Below are 27,233 nucleotides of genomic sequence, written 5' to 3' on the forward strand. Positions count from 1 at the left end.
TCAGGGGGAAGTTCTTTACTGTAAGAGAGTGAGGTGCTGGAACAGGCTGCCCAGAGAGGCTGTGGTTGGATGGGGCCCTGGGCTGGTATTAAATGTTGAGGTTGGTGGACCTGCATGTGGCAGGGCGGTTGAAGATTAATGACCCTTGAGGTCCCTTCCAATCCAAGCCTTTCTATGATTCTATGGTATGATTCTATGATAATGTTTGGTGAGAAAAAGCAGAAATAGTTTTTTTGAAAGGAATTAGGTATTCTCAGTGGAGAGATTCAGTTGCTGATCAATAAATGGCTGTGCTTGTATGCAGTACACAGTATAGAAAGTTCCTGGACCTTGGGTTCGTGGAGATGAAGAAAATGCCCTGCGGACCTTCTTTCTTATGGTCATACCAAAAGTATTCATGAAGAGCTGCAGTCAGGAAAGGGATTTTGGCCTCCATGGGCTGTTGGTGTGATGCTATGTGTCACTGTTGTCACTGTCTGCAGCTCCCAGGGCTATATGCCTATCAGCATTTTCCAGACCACTTCTGGAGCTGTACAGTGAGAACACCATCATCACACAGAGGGTGACTTTGTTGCAAGATGAAAGAGCAGAATAAATGTATTTAAGTGAAATGGGACATTTAAAAATGCTGCAAAACAACCACAAAAAAGGCAAAGGAAAGTGATAAAATGCATTCAATTACTCTCTTCTGATGCTCTCCAGACATCAATATAATTTCATTGACTTCAGTGAAATTAGTGTTAATGTTGGAATGGAAATACAGCAAATTTAATTCCGGAATCTCCTTCCGGGAACGGTGAGCAAGAAAACAAGGGTAATCAGATAGAAACAAGTGCTGATCAGAAGGAGCTGGGCAGGGAGGAGGAGTGCTGCAGGACAGCTGCCAGGAAATACAGATGCTTTTCCCATCGCACGTAGTTATGCACATTTTGGCAATGCATCCACAGTGGCTGAAGTGAAGAGCTAGACTTGTTTTCTTTCTTCTGGTTGATCGGTGCATGCAGTCTTTCATCGTTCTGTTGAACATGGAAGGATTTCTTGCAGCATCGGTAGCTGCTGCTGTTTCCCGCAGCATTGGTTTGCTTGGTATTGTGGAGAATTGGGGCACTGGTGGGAGACATGCTTGATGTAGTATTTAGGCAGCTTTTGTTTCATCTGAAAACAGACCTGTCTGTGACCTCTGGAGTGCTGATGTCTAGTTCTGCATGCACCTTACTGCCTGTCATTATGTTCTTGTGAGGGAAAATGCAGAAGTACGTTTAGAGGATTGCATGTCATTTTACCACACTGTTGTTCATCAGTGGAGCAGTTTGTGGCACTGGCAAACGTGAATGTGGGCTATAGAAGTGGAAAACACACATGTTTTTGCAGCTAGATTTCACTATAATTGCTTTAGAGAACAACTACCAGCAAGGCCCTGAAGAAGCCATCTGGTCCAGAGGCAGTTTGGCATCTTCCATAGCTAAATCAATACTGAGATAAAGGTTGTGAGCAGTGAGCGTGTACTGAGTGCTCCATTTTTTCTTATGCTCTTAACACATTTTTTGTGTCAAAATGGAATTTTCTTCCACTGATTAGATTCTAAAGACTAGAAATCAAGACAGGAGGAAAAAATATTTTGATATAAGTTACTTCAGTTTTGTAAACATGAAGGTGAATTGTCTAAAGTCTTTCTGGGTTACTTTTTGTTTTGTCCTCTTGTTACTTTGAGGGAAGACCCACTTAATTTAAGACAGGCTTTCAACATCAGCACATAAAACTTCAGAGACAGAATTTTGCTCTGTTCTGTCCAGATCCTGAATTTGCAGAAAAGAAAATGTGAGGGGACATTTTTGTGTGTGTGGATGACTTGTATGAGTGAGAATCAGTGTTTGGTTCAATTATGTCAGTTCTGTGGTCACTTCACAAAGCAGAATTATTCTGAAAATAACGGGATGTAAGCATCACCTCCAGATTGGAGGTTTTTAGTATTTAACAGTGTTAAGTGCTTTGTTTTCTTCCTCCTAAAAATACCCTTTAATTACATACAAGACCTGTCCTCAGGGACTGCAGGCTGATTAATTAAAATACAGAAGGAAGGAACTACTGCATAGAAACAGCACTGCTTTACCTGTGCTCGGTCTCATTGTTTTCAGGTAGTTACTGTGCAAGTGATACTCTGTTATGCTAACTGCTGTATTTTCCTTACCTTTCACGGCCACGCATGGCCAGTGTTTTATAGCTGAGATCATTTACTTAATTGTTCTGATTCCTTTCTTATTAATTGTGTTGAGAAGCAAATTGAACATCTAATTAAATAAATAAACAATGTTAGATCTGGGAGAAGTAGAAAGACTGAGAAAATTAGGAGACTAGAAAGAAGAGTTATGGTTGCAGAATGCCTGAGCCCATTCATACTGTATGTTCACCTCTACTTACACATACAGTCATATCTGTGCATACCTACATGGCGTAGATACATGTTGTCTTTCTGAGTGTCTGCACACCATCATCTGTATGTGTACAAATTTTTTATGTTGGCATATGGGGAAAAAAGGAGCCTGGAAGGAGAGAGCTAGAAGCTAGAAATATCTTCCACTGCAGTTAAGTACTTGGAAGGTGGTGTGTTTACAAATTTCCTATTGTATTTTAACAAGACAGGCAGTTTAGGTAGTATACCTCAGAACTCAAGTGATGTTCTGGCATCCTGCCTCCAGCAACATTGCTGTCCTGGGTTTATCTTAATGTGACAAGAGCTTAGTATTCCACTAAAAAAATCCCTTAAAAATACTGAAGAAAGGGGGGAAAAAATGCAGGAAAAAAGAAAAAAAAAAAAAAAAAAGAAACAACAACAACAAAAAAAACCCAAAGCCCAAATCTAGCAGCAAGCTGTCAAGTTGTTTCATACAGTAATACTGACAGCTGCCAACTTTACACAGATAATTTTTTTTTTCCTGGAAATGATTACTTCTGAGAGACTGTTGGTTCCCATGCTTCCTTCCATACAGTACTTTAGGAGGTCCTATGCACCCTGTACTTGCTCCTGGTGACAAGTCTTACACAAGGAGACACAGAGGAGGACAGATGGGATGGTTTTAATCCACAGGTGTAAGCACTAGCCAGTAAAAACACTGAAGACCAGCTGCTCCAGAAAAGCAGCTTTTATTCTTTGATGGAGAAAGGAGTGTGAAGGATTTCTGTGATGGGTGATTGTTTGACAGGCACCACTGAAACTTTTTTGAAATGATGGAGATTTGCATGGAAATGAGGCAATGCTAAGAATAATATTCAAAATGGAGAAAATGATAAAGGAGAAAGGGAGCAAAGTGTAGGAGATGTGCAGTTGCTGGCATTCCTGGGGAACATAATTTTCATGAATTTTGGTCATCTTCCTCACTGCTTTCCTTTCGCACTTTAATGCTTTTCGAGAAGTGATTGCCTTAGTATTAACATTTACTATGGCAGAGGACTTCTTGCAGCATCTCAAATACTAGATGGGCTGTTTGGTGAGGAGGTGTTGGATTTCTGGAGAAATAAAAATAAAAAGCATTAGTATTAAGAAATGGTTTAGTTCATTTTAACAATTTATGCTTCTCTCTATTCATGTCGTACTCTTTTTATAAGTGGAAACTTAAATATTCCTCCACCAATTGTCACCACCAGAGGTTGTGACCCACTAGGTCCAATTTCTACTGCATATGAAATAGGTAGAAAAAGCCTCTCAGTCTCTTACAGCAGAGGTCTCAGGGAAACAGTTTCCACAGTTAAGGCTCCTTCACTACAAGACAGATTTTTCAGGTGATGTGAGGTTTTGCTGCTCAGTTAACAGAGGTTATGCTGTTTGCCCTGCTGCCTGCTATGGTGCAGTCACCGCCGTTTTTCAGGCTGTCTGCCTGCTTGCTCACCTCCGTGGAATAATACAGTGAAGAAGCAGCAGAATCAAGACATGCAAAGCTTTTCAGATGAAAGAAAATGCCAGAAATTGCATATGAATGCCAAGAGAAGATCACTAAACCCGTGCAAGGCTATGCAGCACAGAGTGGTCTAATCGCATGGGGTGACTGTGGTAAGGTGTGCTGAGCAGGGAAGATACTGTACATGAGCTGTAACCTCAAGCTGCTTAGACAGCTGCACTGTCAGACCTAGGCAGCCCTTGGTGCTTAAATTCAGGAGGATTTTTTTCTGTCTATGCTGCCAAGGAACCTTAGCCAACTTCTGCTGCTATCGCTTGCTTCCTATGGATTGGAAGCTGGACATGCTAATAGGTATGGGAAACACAAACCTTAATTTAATTGAAGTCTGTCTCAGCAACCCATGGTAGTGTACTTTGTACCAATTTGGCTTGTCTTGGATTGGAACTGTGTCCCAAAATATAGCACATCACATTTGCATGGCAAAGAGGCATCAGAGCTGTAAACTAAATATTTTCCTTTTTCTAAGTGCTCTTATAAACAAAAATGCTGCTGTTAAAAATTAGTGACTGCACAAGTGCAGTTGAAAGCTCTTGTTTTTATAAGAATTTATGAGGAAAGTATGCAAAATGTGTGACTGCATCCAAAGCAGCTGTTCCACTCAGCTGTGCAAACAGCAGCCCATGTAAAGAAAAGAACAGGCAAGTGTCAGTTCCTACAGTTTACTACTGATGATCCTTGTAATTACATAATTATTTAGTTCTTGTCAAATATCTCATCAGTGCAAGCTGAGATTTTACAAATCTATCATTATTATCATTATCCTCTTAATTTAGAGTTTGCATAACTATGTTGTCAGAAAGTGTTGAGTCAGGAGAGCAGGGGTAAATATCACTTGGAGCCATGGAGGAGCTGAACACCTTCTGTGGACAGCAGTGTGAGACAGATGAGTGCATGGAGGACCACCACCTCCCTGTGCTGGCAATGTGGGACATACATCTGGATGCAGGAACTGTATGTAGAGCATATAGGCTATATGGGTGATGGATTCATGCTGGTGCAGTAATTTCTTGAACACAGTTGCATCCAGCACTCCCCTTATTTTAGCAGTCAGGTGATTATGATGGGAAGTTCAGTGCTGAAATTCACTGCAGAGTCCTGGTCTTTGGCTGGACATAGCAAGGCTTTGGTGTGGCTTATGGGAGGATAAATACATTGGGTTATTTGGCACAGATATTGCAGTGATATGACTGCAGGTGTACTAGGAGGAAAGAGGTTGTTGCTTTTTTTTTGTTTTACTTGCACTGCCTGCAGCTGCTTTGCGGTCTGAGTGATTGCGTGGAGGAAAGGAGTAACAGAAAACTGCTCTGCTTTTAAAATAGCTCACACATTTGTATTTGGAGCTTATATCTAATTATGTGTAGTATCTACAAAGCTGGATTTATGTCTAATCTCTCCAATGAAAGATGTAGCTTTTATAAGATTAATCAAATAATCTTAGAAGAGTGCCTAATACCAAAAATTCTTTGAAGAAGGTGCAGCTAGCCTCTGCAGCATGCAAAAATAAGTATCCATGTTTTTCCAGAACTGAGGCTTCACTTTCTTTGAAATTGACTTAAAAGTATATTGTATAACCTTAAATAATACTTTATCATAAAGCACACCATAGAGAAAATTTCATTTCTCAGTCAAGTCTTCAATGCGTGAATGCAGATGTTCCTATTTGGATTTGTTTAACGTGCAGTCAGGATAACAAGGGATCTGAAATACTTTGGGATAATTTCAGTAAATCTGAGTCTTCTTTCTTTTTTTAATGAAAATTCTTTGTTTTTAAACAGTCCTAAAGTTTTATATAACACTGTTGCTAAATCATGCAAAAATATTTTATGCCTGTATGAGTATAGTAGCACAACACACATTTTAGACATAAAAATATGTACCACTTAGATCCTCCTATATAATTTAGGGAACACTTATTTAACGCAGAAGAGTTAAAATGGAAATTAAGATATCAGTTGATCCATCTTTAGGACTGAGCAGAAATATTTCCACATCATTATTTTAAATGAATCGGTATGAAATCTTGTGAAGACTGTTTGAGATTTACCTGGATGGAGCAATTAAGTAAGTGAGCATCGCATGTCTGTAGGAAACAGAAGAATTATGGAGGTCTCTGACCCATTCAAGAGAAGATGAATAAATGGTGTCTGACCTAGCCAGTCATTTCAAGGAATCAGCTAAAGTAATTTCCCCTCCAGCCTGTGTGGCATCATTTCTTCCTTTTTGCTTGAGCTTCTCGCAAAAGGAGAGACTAAATTAAAACTATTGAAGTGTATGTGTGATTTTAGAGATTGCTTAAATCCTCGTGCATTCAGGAGTCGCACGGTATTTTATAAGCTTCAAAACCTCTTGCAGATGATCTTTGCTTCCAATTCTCCCCGCCAAAAATAATTAAAATCCAGCCAAAAGTGAAAGGCCTTCAGTAACGCTCCTCTGCCTTTGTTTATTAAAGGTAGTGTCTACACCTGCCCCTGTGACACTTGCTCATTAAGCAAGTGTTCCTTTGCAAATTATGGGTCTCTTACAGAGAGCTTTCAGCTCTTATAAGCTGAGGAGTGCCCATTAGCAGTGCCCACACATCTCAGAGGCTGCCAGCTGTCCATGCAGAGAGTAGCCAGCTGAGGAGCAGAGCCAGCTCACCTCCCTGGTCCGGCCCCTCTCTGTGATGTTTGCTGCGCCCATCCTCAAGTTGTGTGCCTATAAGCAAATGTAACTTGTATGCAGGCTCTGTGGCTTGTAGGCTTGTGAATTCTGGCTCACTGGAGTTCTATGGGATAATGTTTCCATTAGATTTTGCAATCTTATTTATTCTGTCCTTAATTTCTTGAGCAGACGTGCTCTCTTTAGGTACAACTTTCCAGGATCCTATATTAAGAGACACAGAACTAGAATTTCTCTTCTGGCAGAGCATTTGCTACAAATATTCCCTGCCAAAGAGTCTTTATTTTTGCAGAGGAGGGTGTATGTGCCATTTGCTTCAGACAAGCTGTTTTAGCCATGGCACACATAACTGTTTCCAGCCTGGCAAGTATCAGAGCCGAGTATTTTTTTTTTCCTTATCTAACAGGGCACTGTGTCACGTTTTCAATCAGCCTGTGTCTTTTCCTGGGGTTTACGTGGCCAGGTTGCACTGAGTGCACTGCCATTTTTATTCACGTGACAGAATGTGAATATAGCTCCAGAATTTAATACATTTCAGTCACGCAGAAAGGCAGGGTTGTGGGGCCAGTTCTGATTTCTCTTTACCTTTATGGTCAGAGTCATTTTAACACTGCATCATCAGAAGGTGAGAAAGGGAGATGTTCTGCGCTCACATATCTGATGAGCTGAGTTTGAGATAAATGAGCACATCAGAAGGATGAAGAATGTCACACTTGGAAGTGGTACTTTGTCAAGCTTGTCCAGCTGCAAAATCCAGAGGAGCAAAGAAAGCTGAAAAGAACCCAATGCAGGGGGCATCCATCCTAAACTTTTCATGATATTAATGTTCATATACTCAGAGAAGTGTTGCTATCTATACAGGTGGGCACAGAGATATGGAAAACCCTTTAGTGGCTAACAAACATGAAACAATGATCAGTAAAGCAAGGGGGAGGGTGGGGGGGGGGGAATAATTGCCCTGTGCAGAGAGCTTTATTTTTCATAATCACGTAGAGTATTCATCTGCTGTGCTCTTTAAAACTGAAAGCTTGTTCGTCTACACTCCTCTCTGTAAGACCTTATTCAGTACAGTCTTGTCATTTGAGATTCAAAAAAACCCCTTTGACTGTGATGAAACAGCGAACGTTGTATTTCTCATGAACTCCAGCATCTAATTTTTATACTAATGTAGTGAAGCACAGTGCGATATGGAAATACACTTCTTTTTATATAGAATAGGCCTTAGGAAAGCATGATGTTTCTTTAAAAATGCCATCTTTCGAGTAGGGATGATAAACAATATTAAATAACTGCGAAACAGAGTGAGCTTTCTGGAATGATATAGACGTGTTGTGTTGAGGGAAGACATTATGCACTGAGAGACAGAAAGCATTTTTCCTTTCACAATGGGTTATTCTTTGCCATTTCTGTTTTGTTTTAAATGCAATGTGGAAATGCATAGCTGAACTTCAGTATACAGTACCTCTGAGTAAAGATTATTAAAAATGACAGGCACACTTCTGTGTATTTGATAATGTCAAGAGCAGAAGTGAAGTGCCATGCATTGGCATTATGAGAAATCAGAATAATTCTCTTTTCTGCAAAACCTGTGTTGCTTAATGGAAGAATGTCATTTTGGGCTTCCTTGCAAGGGTAATTATATTGTGACTCAATAAGGAGCTTTAAGCTTCCTTGGCTTTAAGACTATATTTCAATCCACCACTGTTCATGATAGCATGAGCAAAGGTGTACATTTATGGTTTTGCTTGAGTGCTTTGTCAGATTTAGGCTTCAGATATCAACCGTCCTCTTTCAGAGTTTCACCGCATCGCTCTTGCAGTAGTGTACTGGATATGATGCCTTATCAATTGGAAAGGCTTACTCAGAACTTGTGGTTTTCTTGAATACAGCATGTCATTCTTTAGAACAACTCACCAGGCTAAGCTTGAAAGTAAAGATAGCATGTTTAGAAAGGGGAGAATCAAGCCAGAAAAGAAGGTAATGCCAAGAGTGGCTTTGAGGGAGTGCTTCCTGCTCTGCCTCGTCCTCCTCTTGTCTTACTGGCCGTACACCTGGGAATTTCTATTGTTAGCTGATGCCATTTTTCTGTCTTTGAAATCATTAGTGACTGGCATTTTACTGGAGCATGCGTATTTATTTTTAATTGTCTTTGTGATTTATTTTTTTTTTTTCCAGCTCTTCTTTATGCAACTATTTTTGGAAACGTCACCACAATTTTCCAGCAGATGTATGCCAACACCAACCGATACCATGAAATGCTGAACAATGTGAGAGATTTCCTAAAATTATATCAAGTCCCAAAAGGCCTTAGTGAAAGAGTCATGGATTATATTGTCTCAACCTGGTCCATGTCTAAAGGAATTGACACAGAGAAGGTATGAGTACATGAGGTAACAATTTAGATAGAGTTTGTATATATTGTATGCTTTCTTTGAAACAGAACTGTGTAACGGCATGTAACTTACTAACAAATTCTTAACTGCATGCTACTCCCTTATTATGGTTGTGGTTGGACCAAAAATGGAATGTTGTCAAAAACGGTGATTGTGCCACTTTGGAAATTTGCCTTTTATCATTATGGTAAATGTTTTCTGCTTTCTAGTCTTGCTTTGCCAAAATGCTAAACAGTTTTAATGTACTTAATTATTGAAATCAACAGGAAATTCATCTTCAAATTATATCTGAGGACATAATTTAATGTCAAACCTACACTAATCAGTATTTTCTGAAAAGTATTGGCATCTGTGAGTTGCAATGAAATGAGTTTGATTGGTTTGGAACTTCTGCTGATGTCCAAGACATCGACATTCCCATCAGCCTAATTAGTATAACATTTAATGGCAGCAGAGATTGATCTTGAGCTGAAATCTCTCAACTAGAACTTAAGGCCTTTGTTTTGCCAGGAAGATGCAGAAAATGTGGTAGTGTTGTCAGCTGTGCTGGGTGGAAGTCCTATCTGACTTTTGCCCTCAGAAAGGAGTGGTTATTCAGGTGTCTTCAAAGGTCTGTTAAGGAAAAGGTTGTCTGCACAGTGTCTCATCCATTTTCAGGTTGGACCGAGTGAACTGTCCTCCGAGCTTCTCTCTCTGAGAGGTGTGTAGTGAAGTCTACCTAGCTTTGGGCTGGATGTTTTAGAGAGTTGGAATCAGATGGGAGGGTTTCCACCTGTAGTGCCTAGAATTAATATTTTAAGATTTAGAATTGCTGGAGACTGGTGATGTTCCTTCGACATCTGTAGAGCTGATACACATCAGCTCAGGGGGTTGGACTCGATGATCTCTGGAGGTCCCTTCCAACCCCTACAATTCTGTGATTCTGTGATTCTGAAGTTAGGCTCTCAGGCTCCAATTTCTATGAAGTTTTGCTGTCTGAGAACTTACAAAGCAATTTTCTGAGGGAGGGCAAGGTATTGTCACGGCAAATTAATGTCCTAAAATGTACAGTGTTTACAGAGCTTTGAAGTTCTTGCTTTGTCTAAATCTATTGTGTAGTATGGGATGATGATGCAGTTTGTTCAGACATGCAAAATTAAAGTTGCTACACTGACAAATTTAGTTTTACATCATGCTGGTGCAACAACAGTTATCATACTCATTTTCTGCAATGAAATTCAGTTTACCATACCAAATATAACAATATTAATTAATACAGATTTTGACTTTTTGGTTCAGTATGCCTCATTCCTTAATATGTTAATTTCTTATACACTAATACCCTAACTTCCAAATGCTGACTCATACAATTTTAGAAGTGAGCTTTTCTATTGTAAACTACAATAAATGCATTCAGTCTTACAGTGTAAACTAAAAAACATGTGAAAATGGAACTTTCATTTGCATTTATTTCCTTGTAGTTAAGCCAGAATACTGTATTATTCTGCCACAGTTTCTTTAGATTTTAATGATGCTCTGCAGTTAATGAGGAAAACCTATGCTTTAATTACTGAAATTTCCTTCCATAGTTTCCACATGTCCGGTTTTATAGCTTATAAAAATGCAGTTAGAGCTATAATCTTCAGCTTGTGGTAAGCAGTGTTCTCTGGTCTGTAAGACAGTAATGGCTGCTTAGCTAGATAATTGATATGGCTGTAAAATCTGTGACTTAGGTTTTTAACAATTTTCCCTTGGTAAAGACTTGCCTAAACTTAGGCCTGGATCCAAAACCTATTTATAACAGTGGAAGGATTTCAGGAACCTCTGCATCTGGACATCAGTATTTGGATCTAATCGAACTTCCCAGAAAAGCCAGTGTTGCAGAAGAACAGAGACGAGATAAACGTAAGAACTTGAGCATCGGTTTGAATATGTTGGTATTTTGTATCCCCTACAGCCTGCAAGTCTGCAAAAGCAACAGCACCAGCAGCCCTTAGTGCCCACACTGAGCATCCCTGAGTCTGTATGAGAGCTTAAGGCAGTTTGCTTTTGGCTTCAGGACCTTAACTGAAGATTGATGTAGTGAAGATTGGTTTTGGAAGAAGGGTAGAAAGCTGTTTCATAACACAACAGTTTTCCTACCTTTATTTCCACTCTGGACAGTGTTGTGATATGCTTCACTGAGACAAATTAGAAAACGTAAATCCCAGCTGAGAGTTGAGGGGGACAGTGGTACAGTTCCAGAGGCTAGTCTTGTAGGGTGGAGCATTCCTCTTCCATTAGTTCCATCTTTATCCCTTCAAGTCCATTTTAAGGCACTCTGCATTTAAATTGAATCCATCTGTGCTAACCCCAGAGCATCAAGTGGATGGAAGCACGCTATAGAGACCTCCAAGGTACACAGGCTTAAATTTATTACCATTAACATACTGAGGCTAGCAAGATTACGCTGCACCTGCAGCTGAGCTGCTAAATCCAGACAGTGCTCCAGTGTATGTTGGAATAGGGGATTACTGACCCAGGTCTTGACTAGCTTCTCTTGCTCACCTTAGCAGCCTGGTCATTGCCTTAGGGGCTCCTTCCAGTCCGGATTTCAAAGCTCCAACAGTGAGATCCTACCCAGTCTGTAGTCCAGATATTTTTGGATCAAATGAGTTCCCATTCCAGTTCTTTTTAAGTCTTTCAGTAAGCTTATTATCCTGCAAAGCACGTATGCTCACAACACGTGGAAATTAGTGAAGAGTTTCTAAACTTTCCAGTTTCCGTCAGACAATTTCCGTCATCCACGGTTGTTTTTAAACCTAACGTACATTATTACATCCTAAACTGTTCCAAATATACCTACACTGTCACATTGGAATGTGTTTTGCAACCTCGCTTGCCACAGATTTACAATACATTTCATTCAGTCACTCAGCATGTTGAAATGGCTTTGTTTTGAAATCTAAATTCAGAGGACAAGAAGATTAATATATGTAAGAAGTGTTACAGTAGGTTCCTATGGTGATGAACCATCCTAGCAATTTGAGGTACTAAAAATAAGCACGTGTATGTGCTTCTTTGATAACTAAAGATTTTAACTTCATGCACTTGAATTTGAAGTACAGCTTGATTGGAATTACTACCATTTAACATGTGTAGATGTGTTGTGTCAGAACTCGCATATCTACCTTCGAATGACACTTTTCTAAATAAGGTGTTAGCTAAAACCAGAAAGGATGAGTCCGTATCAGACAAGCAGCGAAGACAAAGTGGAAGTTAGCATGGAGAAAAATTAATGAAAATCTAGTCCTTGCTGCTTGTGGGAAATGTCTGTCTCAAACAGAACTTTGTTTTAAAGCTTCCATTGATTGTGTTTACATGTGGGAGAGGCGTTGATCTTCCACACCGAAGCAATGGTGCCTTAAGCACACAGATTAGACTTCACTGTTCTCCTCGGGCACAGCTTATCTTCAAATCCCATCTTCAAACCACAGCACTTCAACCTGTCTCTGAGTGTTCACAAATAAGGAATTAACAATGACACTAAAAGCATTAGTGTATTTATTATTATTACTTAAGGGGAAGCAAGTGGCCTATGATCTATAATCTTAAATCACTTGAACATTAGAGCCCTGCTCTGACAGCTAGGATGATGTATGTAGTACATGCACATGGACTCTGTCTCCTGGAGTAACACTGGCTCAGACGAGATGGAATTTATTTTTACATTTAATACTGTATGTTTTGGGGTTATTGATCTAATAATGACCAAAATCATCAAAAAACTAATAAACCCTTATATACTTAAACAGGATTTCTGACACAGCAGAATGTGTTTCTTGGTTTGTTTTTTTTTTTTGAGAGAGAGGTATAAAACAGGCCAGTGCATTCTCTGCATATTGTTACTTTTAAGCAGCTGAAAAAAATCTGTAGAGTAGTAATCCATGAAACACATACTGAATTCAAACCTCTTAAGTTTTTATTGAAATCTACTAGGCAGCAAATGAAAAATTTATAGATATTAGCTCTTCTACGAGAAATAGGTCATTATATGTGAAAGCAGAACAGCCATTAACATACACATACAGATGTCTCAAGGTCTCATCTAATGATAGCATTCTGAAATGTCAGAGATTTTCTGTTCTTGACCTCCATGCTGTTGTATGGCTTAGGATTTGCTCAGAAAGCAATTAAATAAATGCTTATCATGTTTTAATAGTCAGTTTGTTCAGAAAAGCCGTAGGTTGGAAGAAGAAAATGCTTCTATTTAGTCTGAACCTAAGCATCACTGGCAATTCAAATGAATGCCAATTCCACATTGAAATGACTGAAAAGGAAATCTGGGAAAGTAGTATTAAAACTATTCATTACTGGCCCACTAAGCTTTCATTTAGGAGAGATAGGTTTATGGTAAATAGACACAGTTTGTAACTTTATTAAACATTAGTCTACAAAGTACAGCGCAGTTTAGTTATGTTTGTTCTCAGTAAGATTTTCAAGAGCTACAGTAAGAATTACCAACACCCAGAGAAAAACAGGGAAATCAGGCTGCCATTCCTACGGTGCCCCACCACATAGAGGTGTCTGTAATTGCTGGCTGGACTTTCTCCTGGATGACTGATGTACAAGGCTTCCAAGCTTCATGGCCAAAGAGATCTACAAAATTAGGCGTGACAGCTACCCACAATCCCATGCTGAAGAGGGAAGGTAAAAACCATTTGGACAAGTATTTTTGTTTCGTTGTAGAGGCGAGGTTGTTGGTCGTTCCTTGCAGATCGGGACGAGGTGAACAAGAAGTCTCCCCTCACCTCAGAGAGCTGAGCTAGGACCAGGTACAGTTGCAATCCACGGTTGTTTGGAGAGCGGGCTGCAGGAGAGACGGTCAGGGTCTCACTGTCCTTCGCAGAGGTCCAAGCACGGGGTCTGTGCACCAGTGGGGCTTTGTGTTTCACCTTAATGAATGGTATGGATGATTCACCTCCAGTATGCACTGTGCAGAGCCAGAAAAGATTGTCCACAATCTTGGATGTGCTGAGTTTGGGTTGACGCAGGTTGAAATATGAACCTCTCACACTTGAGTGAATGCCAGTTCTATAAATGATGGCTGTAGGGCAGCTCATGAACCCTTTGCCTGGGGGGTAGAATCGCCTGCTGTGGATGGGTTGAGTGTTTCCCTGAGCATTACCACCAAGGGCATGTTGCTGATAGAGGAACTGTCATTTCCAAAGACCACACCTTGGGGAATGATCACATCTCAGGGACCTCCAGAGGTCCCTTCCAACCTCAGCATTCTTTGATTCTGTCTTCTTCAGATCTGTTTTCTTACAACTTTCCTCCTTGAACGATATTTTTACAAAATGCTGCCTGTTAAAAAATTAAGCCACTTCCAGCAGAAGCATGAAATAAAAACTGTTGATCAATTCCATTCTTCCAAGGATGACTTTTGTGCCAAAAGTTGTTAATCTAAGCAGTGTTGTGACTTGATTCTTTGATGTTAACTATATTATTTCTGTTGTTTATTTTTCTTTCTGTCACCTAAAAAACCATAACTGTAATGATGAAATTCCCTGTACTGTGCTATCTTCTGCCTCATCAGAAAGTCATGATTGTGTTTGGGACAGACATTATTGCAAAACCAAACTCAATAAACCTTTAACTGTACAGAAATTTAGACAAGTTGTGATCCATTACTTTTGCCCATCAGTGGATGTTCTTAGTGTTGTTCTTGCTGCGTTTTTCTTGCATTAGACAACTCAACATGTTCTGTACTGAAGAACCAGTTCAATCCTTACAGCAAATTGTGATACTTCTTATCTTTCTGCAGTTTTCCAGACGTTTAGCCGGATCCCATTGTGTTTGACAATACTGAATTTAATGTACTGTAGAGATCTACAGATAATTTAATGTCTCTAACGTCTCAGCTAAAATGTGGTTAGCTTCGGTATTATATTCTACTAAACCTAACCATTGTGATCACTATTTTAGGTCATGTATCATTCATAAGAAAACAATTCAAGCTCAGCTTACTAAATTTGATTTTTCAGATCTGAGAGTTTAAATCCATGTGACTTTGGAATTTAGACAGTTAATTTAAAATGAAACACAGTGTTGCTGCTTAGATTGAGTTCTTGGTGCCAAGGTACTCAGTGATGTATTAAAGATTACCCTAATGCATGCAGGGTTAATAACTGCTCAGTTCCACACATCACCTTTGAGCTACTTCCAAAATTATCGGCTTATTACAGGAAAATGCTCTGTGATTTGCCCATCAGCTGTTTTCTTCCCTTTGTCTCTTTGGCTCCAGACCAGTGCAAAATGTAACACCTTTGGCTTGGTCTGCAAAAGAATTCAACACTGAAATGAGCCAAAAACTTCTAAAAATCTGAATAATTTGGTCAGGTGCTTAGAAGGCGGTGTGGTTTTTGGAAAGATCTGACCTCATTTACTGCCAGATATGGCTGAAAGTCCAGAAAATAAAAAGACCGATCTGGACGATGGCAGGATAGAAGCCATAGGAGTTTATTTATTATTGAAGTTGACATTACTGAATATCTCCAGTACTTGCTGCAGTTATTCATTTAAAAAACAGTCCTTGTTATTCCTCTGCTAAGACTGTCTAAGCTCTTCATTTGAACGTTAATCAATATATCCACTAGTACAACCCTGAGAAAGTGAGAATTTCGTGTGCTGAAAGAGAATTACAAAGAGATACCATTTGTGATTCACTGGCTTCTGTCCTCTTTGTTAACAAGTCTTAACAGATTCTGTAATATTTGCTAAGCCATCCCATAGTGTTTTCTAGCTGGCAAAGATTTTTTTAAGTACTTAAACCCTTCCTAAAAGCTATTATTTGGACACACTCTTAATCTGTACAGTTTTTGTTTCAATTCATTTGCTTTTCTTTGAGTTCTTTATGATCTCTGTTCCCTGTAGAGCCCTTTGAACTGTGCAAGGGGCTTATCTTAAACTGCCTGAGTATGTCAAGGAGATGGATGGGAGAGGAAAAAAATCAAATTGAACCTCCTTAGGAATTTTATTTCCCCCTTTCCAGATTTTAAGTGGAAAAGATAGCAAAGTATTTTATGCCAATTCCCTGTGAGTCTTCCAGAGCTTTTCCCAATCTCTAGCAGTAACCAGGAGCGTTTCACTTACCACCAGCATTTTGAATATGCCATGGGATGTTCTAGTTACTGTGGCAGTGCTGAGTCTCCGCACTGAGTACACTTTGCTTTGTCAGCTGAGTGCCAAGGAGCAGTGAGTGCTTAGGACAGAGCTCAGCAATTTATACTGACTTTGAGGAGTTTTTATTTCCTACAAAAAGAAGATAGGTGATAAATGTTATTCTGCGCTTTACTTTGTCTTCTCTCAGCTTTATAGTGGTTCAGATCTTTGTGGATACATGTGTACTGTTCACGTGCAGCATGGATCCTGGCTTCTTCTAGTTAGAAATGCCACTTACACAATCAGATTTTCCTCTAGGGTGGTTTCAGTTTTCTCTTCCAATTTCGCATTGAAACTATCAGATTCTGGTTTTTTTAATGATGTTTGGATGACTGTGAAGTCTGTGGCTACAGATTTGTTATGGAGCAGCTTCTGCAGCAGCACACAAGTATCAGGTCCCTGGGGGCAGCTGCTGTAAGTTGTGTGCTCCAAAGCCATCAGCTGGTAAAGCATTACAGTCAGCAGCCTTAATATCCTGACTTACTTACAAACTGCAGATTTCACCGAGAAAGGTCTTGAATCCTCTAAGGAAATTTCCTCTTCAAAAGCTTGTCTTGGTGGTTTCTAGATACACTGCAGAAACGAGGATTCAAACAAATGTCCTGGCTGAACTTTCATTCTGCTAACAAAAGTGCTGAAGGCATTTCGCTAAAAGAGAAATGATAGATTGAGCTTTACAGGTTATCTTCTTCCTTAAACTGAATTTCTTTTTACAATCGTGTAAGTGCATTTGTGCACTGTAAGTACAACCATAGGACCCACCTATGACTGCGTTGCTCTTCCTTTCTATCTTTTTAGCTGCATGCTAACTTGAAAATGCTGATGTCTCGTTTAAGAGCCTTTTAGAAGAGAAATGTCTGATTCTTGTGTTACCAATAAAGCATCTTTTTCAGAAGTTCTCAAGTTGAGGTGCTCATTTTATCATTTTCTGCTCTTACTGTGGAAACAGGAAAATTACTCCTACTCTGTGTCACCAACAAACCCTTTTTACAGTATGGCTAAAAGTGATATCAGAGAAACTGATGGTTTCTTTGAGACTCCTCCTGAATTCCTGATGTTGGTATTTGTAAACACAAACAGTGTTGCTGCAAAGTCAGCTTGGAGCTCATGAAGACTTGTCCTTGCAGCATACACTAAACACATACCTTGATATTGAGGTCATCTGTCTCTGCTCTTTTACTTCCTCCCAAATATGTATCTGCAGTTGTCTTGATTGCTCAAAGCCTCTTTACCAAATATTTCAGCATTAAGCATTTCTTTTAATTTTGTCATCTGTTTCATTCTCTCAGATGCTAGCTCTCAGTACTAGCAGAGTAGCAGGCAATAAAACTGAAGTGTCGTTTAAGAATATTCATCCCTGGCTAACTCTTGGATCGTTACTCATTTACTGTTGTACTTGTTGATAAATGATATCTCCATGTATCTCCATTCAGTAATATGTCATTAGGAGTAATATGTCATTAGGAGAATCATGTTATCACGACATCAGCAAATTCCTGCATTATGCTAAGACTGGCTTTTTGTGTGCAGTGGTATTTTTTCTGGCTCTTTATTTGACAAAGTGTGATGATAGATATGTTTGTTTTGACTACAAAAAGAGTAATGCTTTGAGCTCTCACATTTAATAACCTGTATTTAACTCTGTATTTGTGAGGAAACAATATGCTTCTTTGCATCCAAGTTACTTTCATTTTGACCAGCTCAGTTCATCTACCCTTCAAAAGACGAAGGGTCTTAGAATATACATGAGTCTTACAGGAACATCTTCTGCAACAGTTTAATCAATTTCAGATGCATTTAAGGCATCGTTCAACTATTGTTCCTGCAGTTTGGAAGCTTAGAAGATAGAATTTGGAAATCAAAATCATGTGTATACGCACATTTTTGTTAAGAACAGTGTTGGACAATTCACAGCTCATGGCCTTGTTAAGTCAAAAGCAGTTACATTAGTGGAAGCATTAGAGACATGAAAAGTTCCTAACAATGATTTAGACCCAACAGGAGATAAAAATGTTAAAAATCATCAATCATGATGCCAAAGGAAGCAGAATTTTTTCATGCAGTTATTCTTGTGAAGAAGAAAGGTGGCATGTTTCTATTTGAAAATAAAAACAAGCTTTCTGTTTGATTCAGAAGTATCCAAATGTATTTTTTAAACTAGAAAAATGAAGGCGTCTTCATATTTCTATTCGTAAATGAGATAACTCAGGTGAGTGTAAATTTGTAAAGCTGACATTTGCTCCTCATACAATTATGGAAAAAGTGATACAGAATATGTTCACCAGTGACTCAGAGAAGATATTATTACTGATGCAAATGATGGTTTATGGAGAATATGTCTTGTCAGATGTGTTTATTATTAATTTTTTTATGATAAAACAGGCTTATGGTTTTTGAACCTGTTCTGTACAACACTTTGTTACAGAAAAATAGCATTAAGCAAAATTAACCTAGTCTCTATCAAATCAAATACAAACTAATTACCTGTGATATCTGGGAGGGTTGTTGTAAGTGAGACAAGGAAGTTTCCAAGGATTTACTGTGCATCACAGTGTTAGACACAAGAAGCATCATCTCTGTTGTTTATTCGGGACTGAGAGTTGACACGACTGTATTTTATAAACACCAAGATGTGGAAGAGATTTCTGATGATTGCAAGTTTTTTATCAGAGCAAGGTGATGCGAACCACTGGCTGTTAGATGAAATCCAAACAAAACACATTTAGTAACAGCATGTTTTAAAAGAGAGTTGTCCATTGGTACAACTAACCTATATAATTTAAAAGCATTAAATCAAGGCCTTCTAGACTATAATTTTACCAGGTATTTTGGGACCGATATGAAAAGTGTGAATGAGCTGACCCATAATGGGAAGAAGTTAGTACATATGGTTGCATAACCCCTTGTAGACTGGGAAAGCATACATCCATGTGCAAACTTGCTGTCATAGTACAGAGAATAAGAGGATGAACTCCTCCTCTTTCACCTTTTTGCATTCATTATGTATTTGACAGCAAAACACTTTGATCTATCGAGACAAGAAGGGGTCTAGATTAAACTAGAAAATCATCATCATTGCTTTCCCATTCTATGCTTTTGGATCTTCTAGTAATACTTTACAATAACTTGTTTTATACCTCTTCAGCGTTAAACAAAAATGAAAGTCATGACTTTACTTCTGAATTAATATGCCTTTAAGTCTATTCAGGGTTTCCAGAGTCTCCCTCTGTTTGCTAATTTTCAATGTTAGTCAGCACACTGACCCAATGCCCCTCTCTCACCAACTGTCTGCGGAGCAAGCTGCCAGATAAATTCTGTAGAATGAGGAATTAGGAAGTGCTGTTGATCTGCATTCTTCTTTACATGACTCTGAGTGCTCTTCATCTTCTTCATTTTTCCATTATTTAACCTAGCAAAACATTACAAGGTTTTGTATGTTTCTCAGTGCAATTAGCTTCCACACAGAGAGACATGCATTTCAGAATTGTGAGGATGCTGGTGTGTTTAGGAGGATGTGCAAATTCTAAACATTTTACATGCCTAATAACACCCACAGGTTTTCATTTTTTTCTTCAGGTGTATTTATTTTACTGTTTCAATAGGGAAAGCTATTGAAGGTAAGGACTTAAAGGCCTTATTTAATTGATCTGCAGTAAATACATCTTCACCTTTGCTGGGCAGTTTTCATTCGCCTTTACTTTACATTTCATAAGGTTTCCTAGTACTTTCTTTTTGCTCTAAGCTCAAACTCTTTGGGTTTTCTAGTCTGTAAGCCCTCCTGGGCAGGTTACTTACTGTATGTCTGTACAGTGCTGAAACAAAACCCTAGGTGTGTTTGGATACGTGTTGGTAAGTGGTCACCTGCATCAACACTTTTGAAGATTAGGTTTCCAGATGCGACTAAATCTCTTGGTTTGGATTGTGAGTGGTCTGCCTTTGCATATCTTCAGGCTTCTTCAGCTCTGAGTGTCCATCCTGTGCTCCTGCAGGGACTGAGCATAGCAGTGGGTGGATGGTCTAGGCACCAAGTATGGAGGGACAGAGACAAAGCAGTGCCACCTGCAATTATGGAAAACAAGTGTGAAAGGGTAACAGAATAGCACCACACTTTTACCTGTGTTTTTTGAAGCAGTAGATGGGTAGAAAATTAATACTACCTCATTTCAAGATAAAACTCCCACCAGAAGCTTAAGATCCACCCAGACGAAACTACCAATTCATTTATTTCATAAAGCGCACGCTGCCGCCCTGCCACGTTCCCAGCTGATTGTTTTTTTGTCTTTCTTTCATTCAGGTTCTCTCGATTTGCCCAAAGGACATGAGAGCAGATATTTGTGTGCACCTAAACCGGAAAGTTTTTAATGAGCATCCTGCCTTCCGGCTGGCCAGCGATGGCTGCCTGCGAGCCCTGGCCGTGGAGTTTCAGACGATCCATTGCGCCCCGGGGGACCTCATCTATCATGCTGGGGAGAGTGTTGATGCTCTTTGCTTCGTGGTCTCAGGATCCCTAGAAGTCATCCAGGATGACGAGGTGGTGGCTATTTTAGGTACTGTGATCTCTACTGTGGACACGGTGGTGCTTGGAATACATTTGAGTTCTGTGTAGGCTTGAATATTTGCTACTCTTGCCTTACGTCAGCTGAGACTACAGGAGGCTAGAGGTTGTCATATGATAAGGATGTTAGTTCTCAAGAGATACTGCTCTAGGAGCAAACCTTTCATTTTTTATTCCATAGAGAATGCTTGTTCTGCCTAGTATGGTTCGCTGGTCACAGCTAAAGTGTCCCTAAGCAGAAGAGAATGGCATGTTTTAAACATTCTACTAGAGGAAATGCACAGTGTTTTATATCTGACTCTCAGGAGGATTTCCACATTAACCTTTGCACTGGGCTTTCCATTTGTCTGTATTCTAGCCAAGAATAATACCTTCAAACAGTATCTTCAAGGAAGCAAAACTGTTGTTAGTGAAGAAACAGTTCAGTGTGTCTGTGTGAAGAGATAGAGGTGCACCATATATTCCAGTTTGATTCATGAGAATTCTGAGTGTTGGGGGAGCTCTATGTTAAACACCCCACCATTACTCTGGAGTGTCTGGTTTGCCAGGAGTAGGTGGGAATTAGCCAAATGCAGACCCCCCACTAACTTATGTGGGATTGGGAATTTTGTAGCAAAAGGTGGAATTGAGTGGCCAGCACCAGTGCTGAGACAGGACTTGTCCTCAGAGACATAACAGTATGGATAACGAATGAATGGCTCTCCTTGGAAAGGGTTTGTCTTGGCTGTTCGTAACGGATCTGTTTACTGTAGAACTCATCTCTGTTGAGCATTAGCTATTTGGCTTCTCTTAAACTGGAGATGTGGCTCTCTGAAGGCAAACGCAAGTGCTGGTACTGAGCTGTGGGACCACTCATGTCGCTGAACTTCTGCACTGCTTCTTTCATGCAAGGGCAGACCCAGAGGGCACCTTGGGTCTCTTTTGTGCCTCATGAGAATGATTGAATGATTGCTGGGAAATGAGGGTCATGATGGCATTGGAGAGTTGAGCCAGCATATGGAAATGGGCAGATACGAAGGACAGCACTGGTTATGTATAGAGAATACGTGCTCAGGGTATGCACATATACTTACTGCAGCTTTTGGTTCTCTAGAATATACTGAGGTTTTTAACAGGAGAAATTTAATGTAAGAATGAATCTGTTTCCATATTCAGATGTGAAGTCATGGTGAAAGCTCCTAAGTCTGTAATTTCCTTAGCAAAATACTCCTTGTACTTCAGCTTGCTGGGCCATCTCACTTTTATTATTAATTTCAGTGATGAAAGGATCTCTTTTGTTTGCTTACAGCTATTTAAAAAAAGAAAAGCTTTAAGAGTAAGTGGCAGTATTTAACCAAACAAAATGGTTTTCAGGCTACTAGAGTGAAACAAACAATAAATATATAATTTACTGAACAATAAGACATCACTAAGTGGATTACATGCAAAACTTTATTGCATTTACTAATGAATATTGTGTTTGAAATAACAGTGAGAACTTTTTGTTTCCTACTTGTATGTACCGTAAATCCAGTACCTATCTTATTCCTCATTTGGCTAGGGAGCCCTTTAACCATATCTAGTTAAAGTGAATTATCTTTAATTACCAAAAGTGACTTTGATTCTGTCATGGCTGCTGGCAGGCGATCTGTGGACTCAGAGCTATGTTCATTGTGTACTGTGGGGACTGGAAGAATGCATATTTGTGACTTAGAGTGAGATAAACAGCTTATTTTAATCATAGGCACGCTAAGAAGTTTTCTTTTGGGTTATTTAACACAACAGTGTACTGAGAAACTACGAGGTGTATCCTAAAAATTCACTTGTGGAAGGAAATCTCTTTCAGATGTAGTCGTGAAGACATTTAGAGTGACGTCAATTGCCCCTGAAATAACAACTGTGTTATCATGCAGCAGAGAAGAAAATTTGTTTTAATCTCTTCTCCCCCAGGAGTTAAAGCACAAGGGAAGTTATACTGCTTGAGGTGAAGACCAGGTTTAAAAACCTCTTCCAAACATGAAAACCCACATAGATTACTTTGAATACTCCAATGTCTTCACACTGGTGTTCCTAGGAAAAAATGGCTTAGGGAGTTGTACTGCCAGTCTGTCCATCCTCCTCATCCAGCAGTAACTTGTATTGAAAATGGGTAAACATCCTTCAGAACCTGGTCCTTATTATGTTCTACTGTAGGAGAAGGAGAATAGGAGGACACTTAGCTCCTTTGTAGAACAATCTATTTCCTAAGCTTGATAAGGAACTGGTATTGTGCAGTTACTATTTCAATAGTGTTTTTCATCCAGGTGTTGTAGTTATTTGCATTGCAGAGAGAAGTGGTTGGTGGTGTCTTTTTGCTTTGCTCACCTGTAGAGGGAAGTTTTGATGTCTTAGAATGATCAATCAGGAAGGTGCATCAACATGGATTAAGAGCATGACCCTCTGACCCTCACGTTCATTCATGCTTCTCTCCAAAGGCCAGGGCTTTGTCCTCCCTTGGATCCCAGCATAAATTGCTCCTCAACACTGCTGCTTTTCCTTTCTTCATCTTCCTTGACTGCAACTCCCTCCGTTGCAGCCATAGAAAGCTAGTGCAGACAGCCTCCCTCTTTGCTAAAATGGTGTCCTCAGGAGCTTGGGCATCCCACTCAAGTGCTATTCATGGGCTCTAAAAGATAGAGAAAATGTGTAGTAGCAGTTTTGCTGGCTCCAGGGCCCCAGCCTTGGCACATCTTGTGCTTGAAAACTGGTGAAATACAGTGACTGACCAGTCAACTTTACATCATTATATTTTCATTCTCCCCTGATTCTGTTTTGTCCTCATTTGTGTGTAATTAAATGCCCAGCTACTGCAGTGATCACCATTACAGAAGTTGGTAGAGTAAGAAAATGAACCCAATTGAGCCCAGAGATCTGCAGTTTATAGGACTCATTAATGAAGATACCCAGGTGTCCAATTAGGTGTCTCCTCATTAGGTGTTTCCCTCATTAGGTGTCTTCATTTCCTGGGGACAGCCTCCTGCCTTTCATAAGCACTGACCAGTGCTCTGGCAGAATGAGCACTATGCTCAGAGCTGGAGTTAAGGGGAGCTGCTTTGCTGGGGAAAACCAGATTCAGTCATTTTCACATACCTCGTATGCATTTGCCAGGATAATGGAGAAGTGCAAACAGTCTTGTCTCCAATTAACCAAACTTTCCTAGTGAGAGAGGTGACCCTGAGAAGGCACATTTGTAATTGTCACTCTAGCAGGAGTGAACAGCCAATCTGCCACTGCTCTGCATTGGGAGATGTTCCCAGCAGAAATATCTCAGGAAAGACCAGGGGTGTGAAGTCCTCTAATGGAACAAGGCATCTGCTGGCACAGGGCACTGAGCAACTCACCCTGCCACAATTAACCTGAATTTGCTCATGGTGAGGAGTTTTGTGTGCGGGGCAGTGCCAGCCCAGTGCCTGCAAGCTGCTTTGCAGCTCCCACTATTAGCACGGCTGAGTGTGTGTGAATTGTGCAGTAACTTCAAGCGGGCAGATTGATCAGCAAGGCTTAGAGGAGTCCTTTTGCCAACAAAAAAATAATGACTCACCATGTTCAAACGTTGATTGTAGGAACTGATTAAAACTATTGCTCAAACTGCGTAGTGATAGAAATATATTGAGCACTGAAATCCTGGCTGGGGGCAGCTGCTGAACAGATTCAATTTTGATAGCCACGCCAGGATGTATATAAATTTAATAGCTTGTATTTCAGCCACACTTAGGATCCTGATCCTGTATGCATTCAGTTGAGTTGTTCTTTATCTTCATGTGTTGCATGTTAATTCTCAGCATATTCTGCATACAGTCCCAGTGCAACAGTGTTGTTTACTGGATTTATTCTTCTTAGACGAGCCAGGCTCCATCGCTCTATTCTGCACACATTCGTAATTCAGAATTTGGGATCCACGCATCAACACTTTGAATTTCCATGATGTTACTCAGCTGGATGTGTGCTTCATGCAGGACAAGACTGATCATGTATGATGTATTTTATGGTGTGAAAAACTGTCAGTCCAATCCCATCTCCTAGTGTTAGTACCTGATTCTGTGATTTTAATTACTATAGTTGCAGCCTGAGTCACCTCTCATTTGGAAGGAAGGTAGAATGTTTGTCCTTACCTAAAATCAGCTTAACATTATGTAATTTTTGTGTTTTTTTAAGTGAACTAAAATAAGTCAAGCTGGTTTTGAGACTTTCCCCAGCTTCATAATGTGCACCTGGTAGCAATCTACAGAACTGCTGTTTTGAGATTGCTACCAGGTGCACATTATTACCTATGTCCTATTGCATCTGTAGGATAACTCCATTTTGTTGCAGTGAGTTAACGCTCTAAATTAACTAATAGGCAAATGATTCAGAAAGGAAAGCTTTTCAGCCAGCAGGACTGCAATAATTAAGGTGATGTAGGCTGTTTTTCAAGTGCTGAATCTGAAAATATTTTGTACTGTGCTCAAAGGAGTATTGATCTGAGTTGCAGTGTGATGTGCAGCTTTGCACTGTGCAGCTCTTCTTCAACATACTTCCTGAAATGAGTCCTATTTTACAGGTCTGGGTTAACATGCATAGTACTATGTAAGATTTATTCCTACTATTACTTGTTCAAAGGTGTTATTAGCTCTTACTGACAGAGTTAAAGGGAGTGTTCAATTTTTCACATCATTTCATAAGTTTAAAATATTTCTGTCTCTGTCTGCACCATAGCTAACTGTAATACAAGGCATCAATCTTAATTCAGTGCCAGCTGGTGTGCTGTAGATGCAATCTGCAGCCTCCAGTGTCAGAAAGATTCCTTCCACTGAATTGAGATGTTTTTGAATTAGACCTGCATACTTCACTGCCAAACTCAGGAGCTCAAAAGTCTTGGTTGTGCAAGAAAAAAAATTATTTTGCAATCATATGATATATTTCTTTTAAATCAGATTAACAGTCTGAGGCAATGTGATTTGCCTTATGAGCATTGAAGATGGTGGGTATGGTCATGCTTTCAAGTTCATTTCTTCAGTCAGGAAGGATGGATATTTGTTTAAGTATCAAATCAAAACTGAGATTTCCCATCATGAAGAGCTGGGGCTTCTTAAAAAAAAACAAAGAGGAGATTTGTGCTGAAAGTATGAGAGATGGGGACCATTAACCCATCACTAACAGGAGAATATGGACCTTTCCATTTTCTAGCAGTTTCTGACTGCTGGTCGAAGGGTACATTAATTTTGTGTATTTAGATGCAGATGGGGAAGCTTGCACTGTGTTTAATAATGTAAAGTGCCTTTGCCAGCATGGACCTGAACGTTGGGCACAGTTAATAATGTTTCTTTGCTGACTATTCTGACAATCTTTTGAAAAGTGCTCTTTTCTCCATTCATTCTGCCCTTTCACATGTTGATATATGGGGTCCCATCAAGCTGGATGTCTGACTGGTGTGAACTGGTTTTCAATAAACCCTGGCTCCTCAGGGTACCTTAGGAAAGGCTGAAATTTTGGTCAGAACCTCCTCAAAGGCACAGAGCCCTGTCTCACAGTCTGGTAGTCACCCCTGCATATTATGGACTGTGCTCACAAGAAGTAATGACATCCTAGCTGGCAGGAGACAGCTGGTGAGCTTGCACCAGTCCTTATCCTGTTTCCTCATAGTTGGATCTACCAGCGTCTCATGGCAAGGAGCTGCTTACCTGCTCACCCAATGATTGCAGAGCTGTGGGCTGCTGCAAGTAACTGCAAATTCTTTCCTTCATCATCAGCTGTTTTCATCAGCTTGAGATATGTCTGTCTGGCAGTCAGAGGTTTCACTGCAGATGTATAGTCACAGACAGCTGTATGTGCATGAATATATGTACCAGTAGCATTGCAATTATGGCTGCAGGGACTTGATATTTGTTTCCTGACCTCCGTTTCTGTGCACCTGCTGTCATTCCATGGCTATTGGTACCTGAGCAAATTAGCTGAATGTTTTCTATGTATAATGCAGTTTTACTGATTCTGCAACAAAATTGGTCTGTATTGCCTCTGCTGCTCATAAGTAACAGAAGATTTAAGCATATCCTGATGGAAAGCCTACATTATTCATCATGTCTGGCTTTTGCTAGTGTGACTGATGTGTCTTGGGAAATGTTTTAAAAGAGGGAATAGTATGGCTGGCCTCTATTAGCTAGGAGTGCACCACATATATTTTCCAAATTTGCTCCTGTTCACAAGAGCTATCACCTTAAGGAGAAACCTTTGCCCCTTTTATTTGTTTTTCCTCTCAGTGCAGTTTTCCATCAGGAATTTATTCTCACTGTCCATCCAGGCTTTCTCCCAAAAGCTCAATCAAGTTATCATTTCTACTGATATATTTTTTAGCTTGATTTCTGTCTGAAGAAAATAAATTTTGCCATTTCATAGGTGCACAGGAGTTCTGAGAGTTAGAGAGAGTCTTTCCTGTCTCTGATTTCAAGGACTTTTTCATTCCCTTTTCCAGCTCCTGGGGAGTTTCATATAGCCTTA

At 39.8% G+C, this 27,233-nt stretch overlaps 1 protein-coding gene across 1 annotated transcript in view; it reads left to right on the forward strand.

Annotated features, from left to right (window-relative positions):
• KCNH5 (potassium voltage-gated channel subfamily H member 5) overlaps positions 1–27,233 on the forward strand; it is a 142,277-nt gene that overhangs the window by 86,897 nt on the left and 28,147 nt on the right. The window contains exons 8-9 of the mRNA XM_042814238.1: positions 8,787–8,986; positions 20,481–20,733. Of these exons, the coding sequence (XP_042670172.1) occupies positions 8,787–8,986; positions 20,481–20,733 (453 nt within the window). The remainder of the gene's footprint in view (positions 1–8,786; positions 8,987–20,480; positions 20,734–27,233) is intronic.

Source organism: Centrocercus urophasianus, unplaced genomic scaffold (genome assembly GCF_019232065.1).
Source record: "Centrocercus urophasianus isolate 14NV4802_14NV808 unplaced genomic scaffold, USGS_Curo_1.0 seq_14, whole genome shotgun sequence".
In the NCBI taxonomy this organism is placed as follows: Eukaryota; Metazoa; Chordata; class Aves; order Galliformes; family Phasianidae; genus Centrocercus; species Centrocercus urophasianus.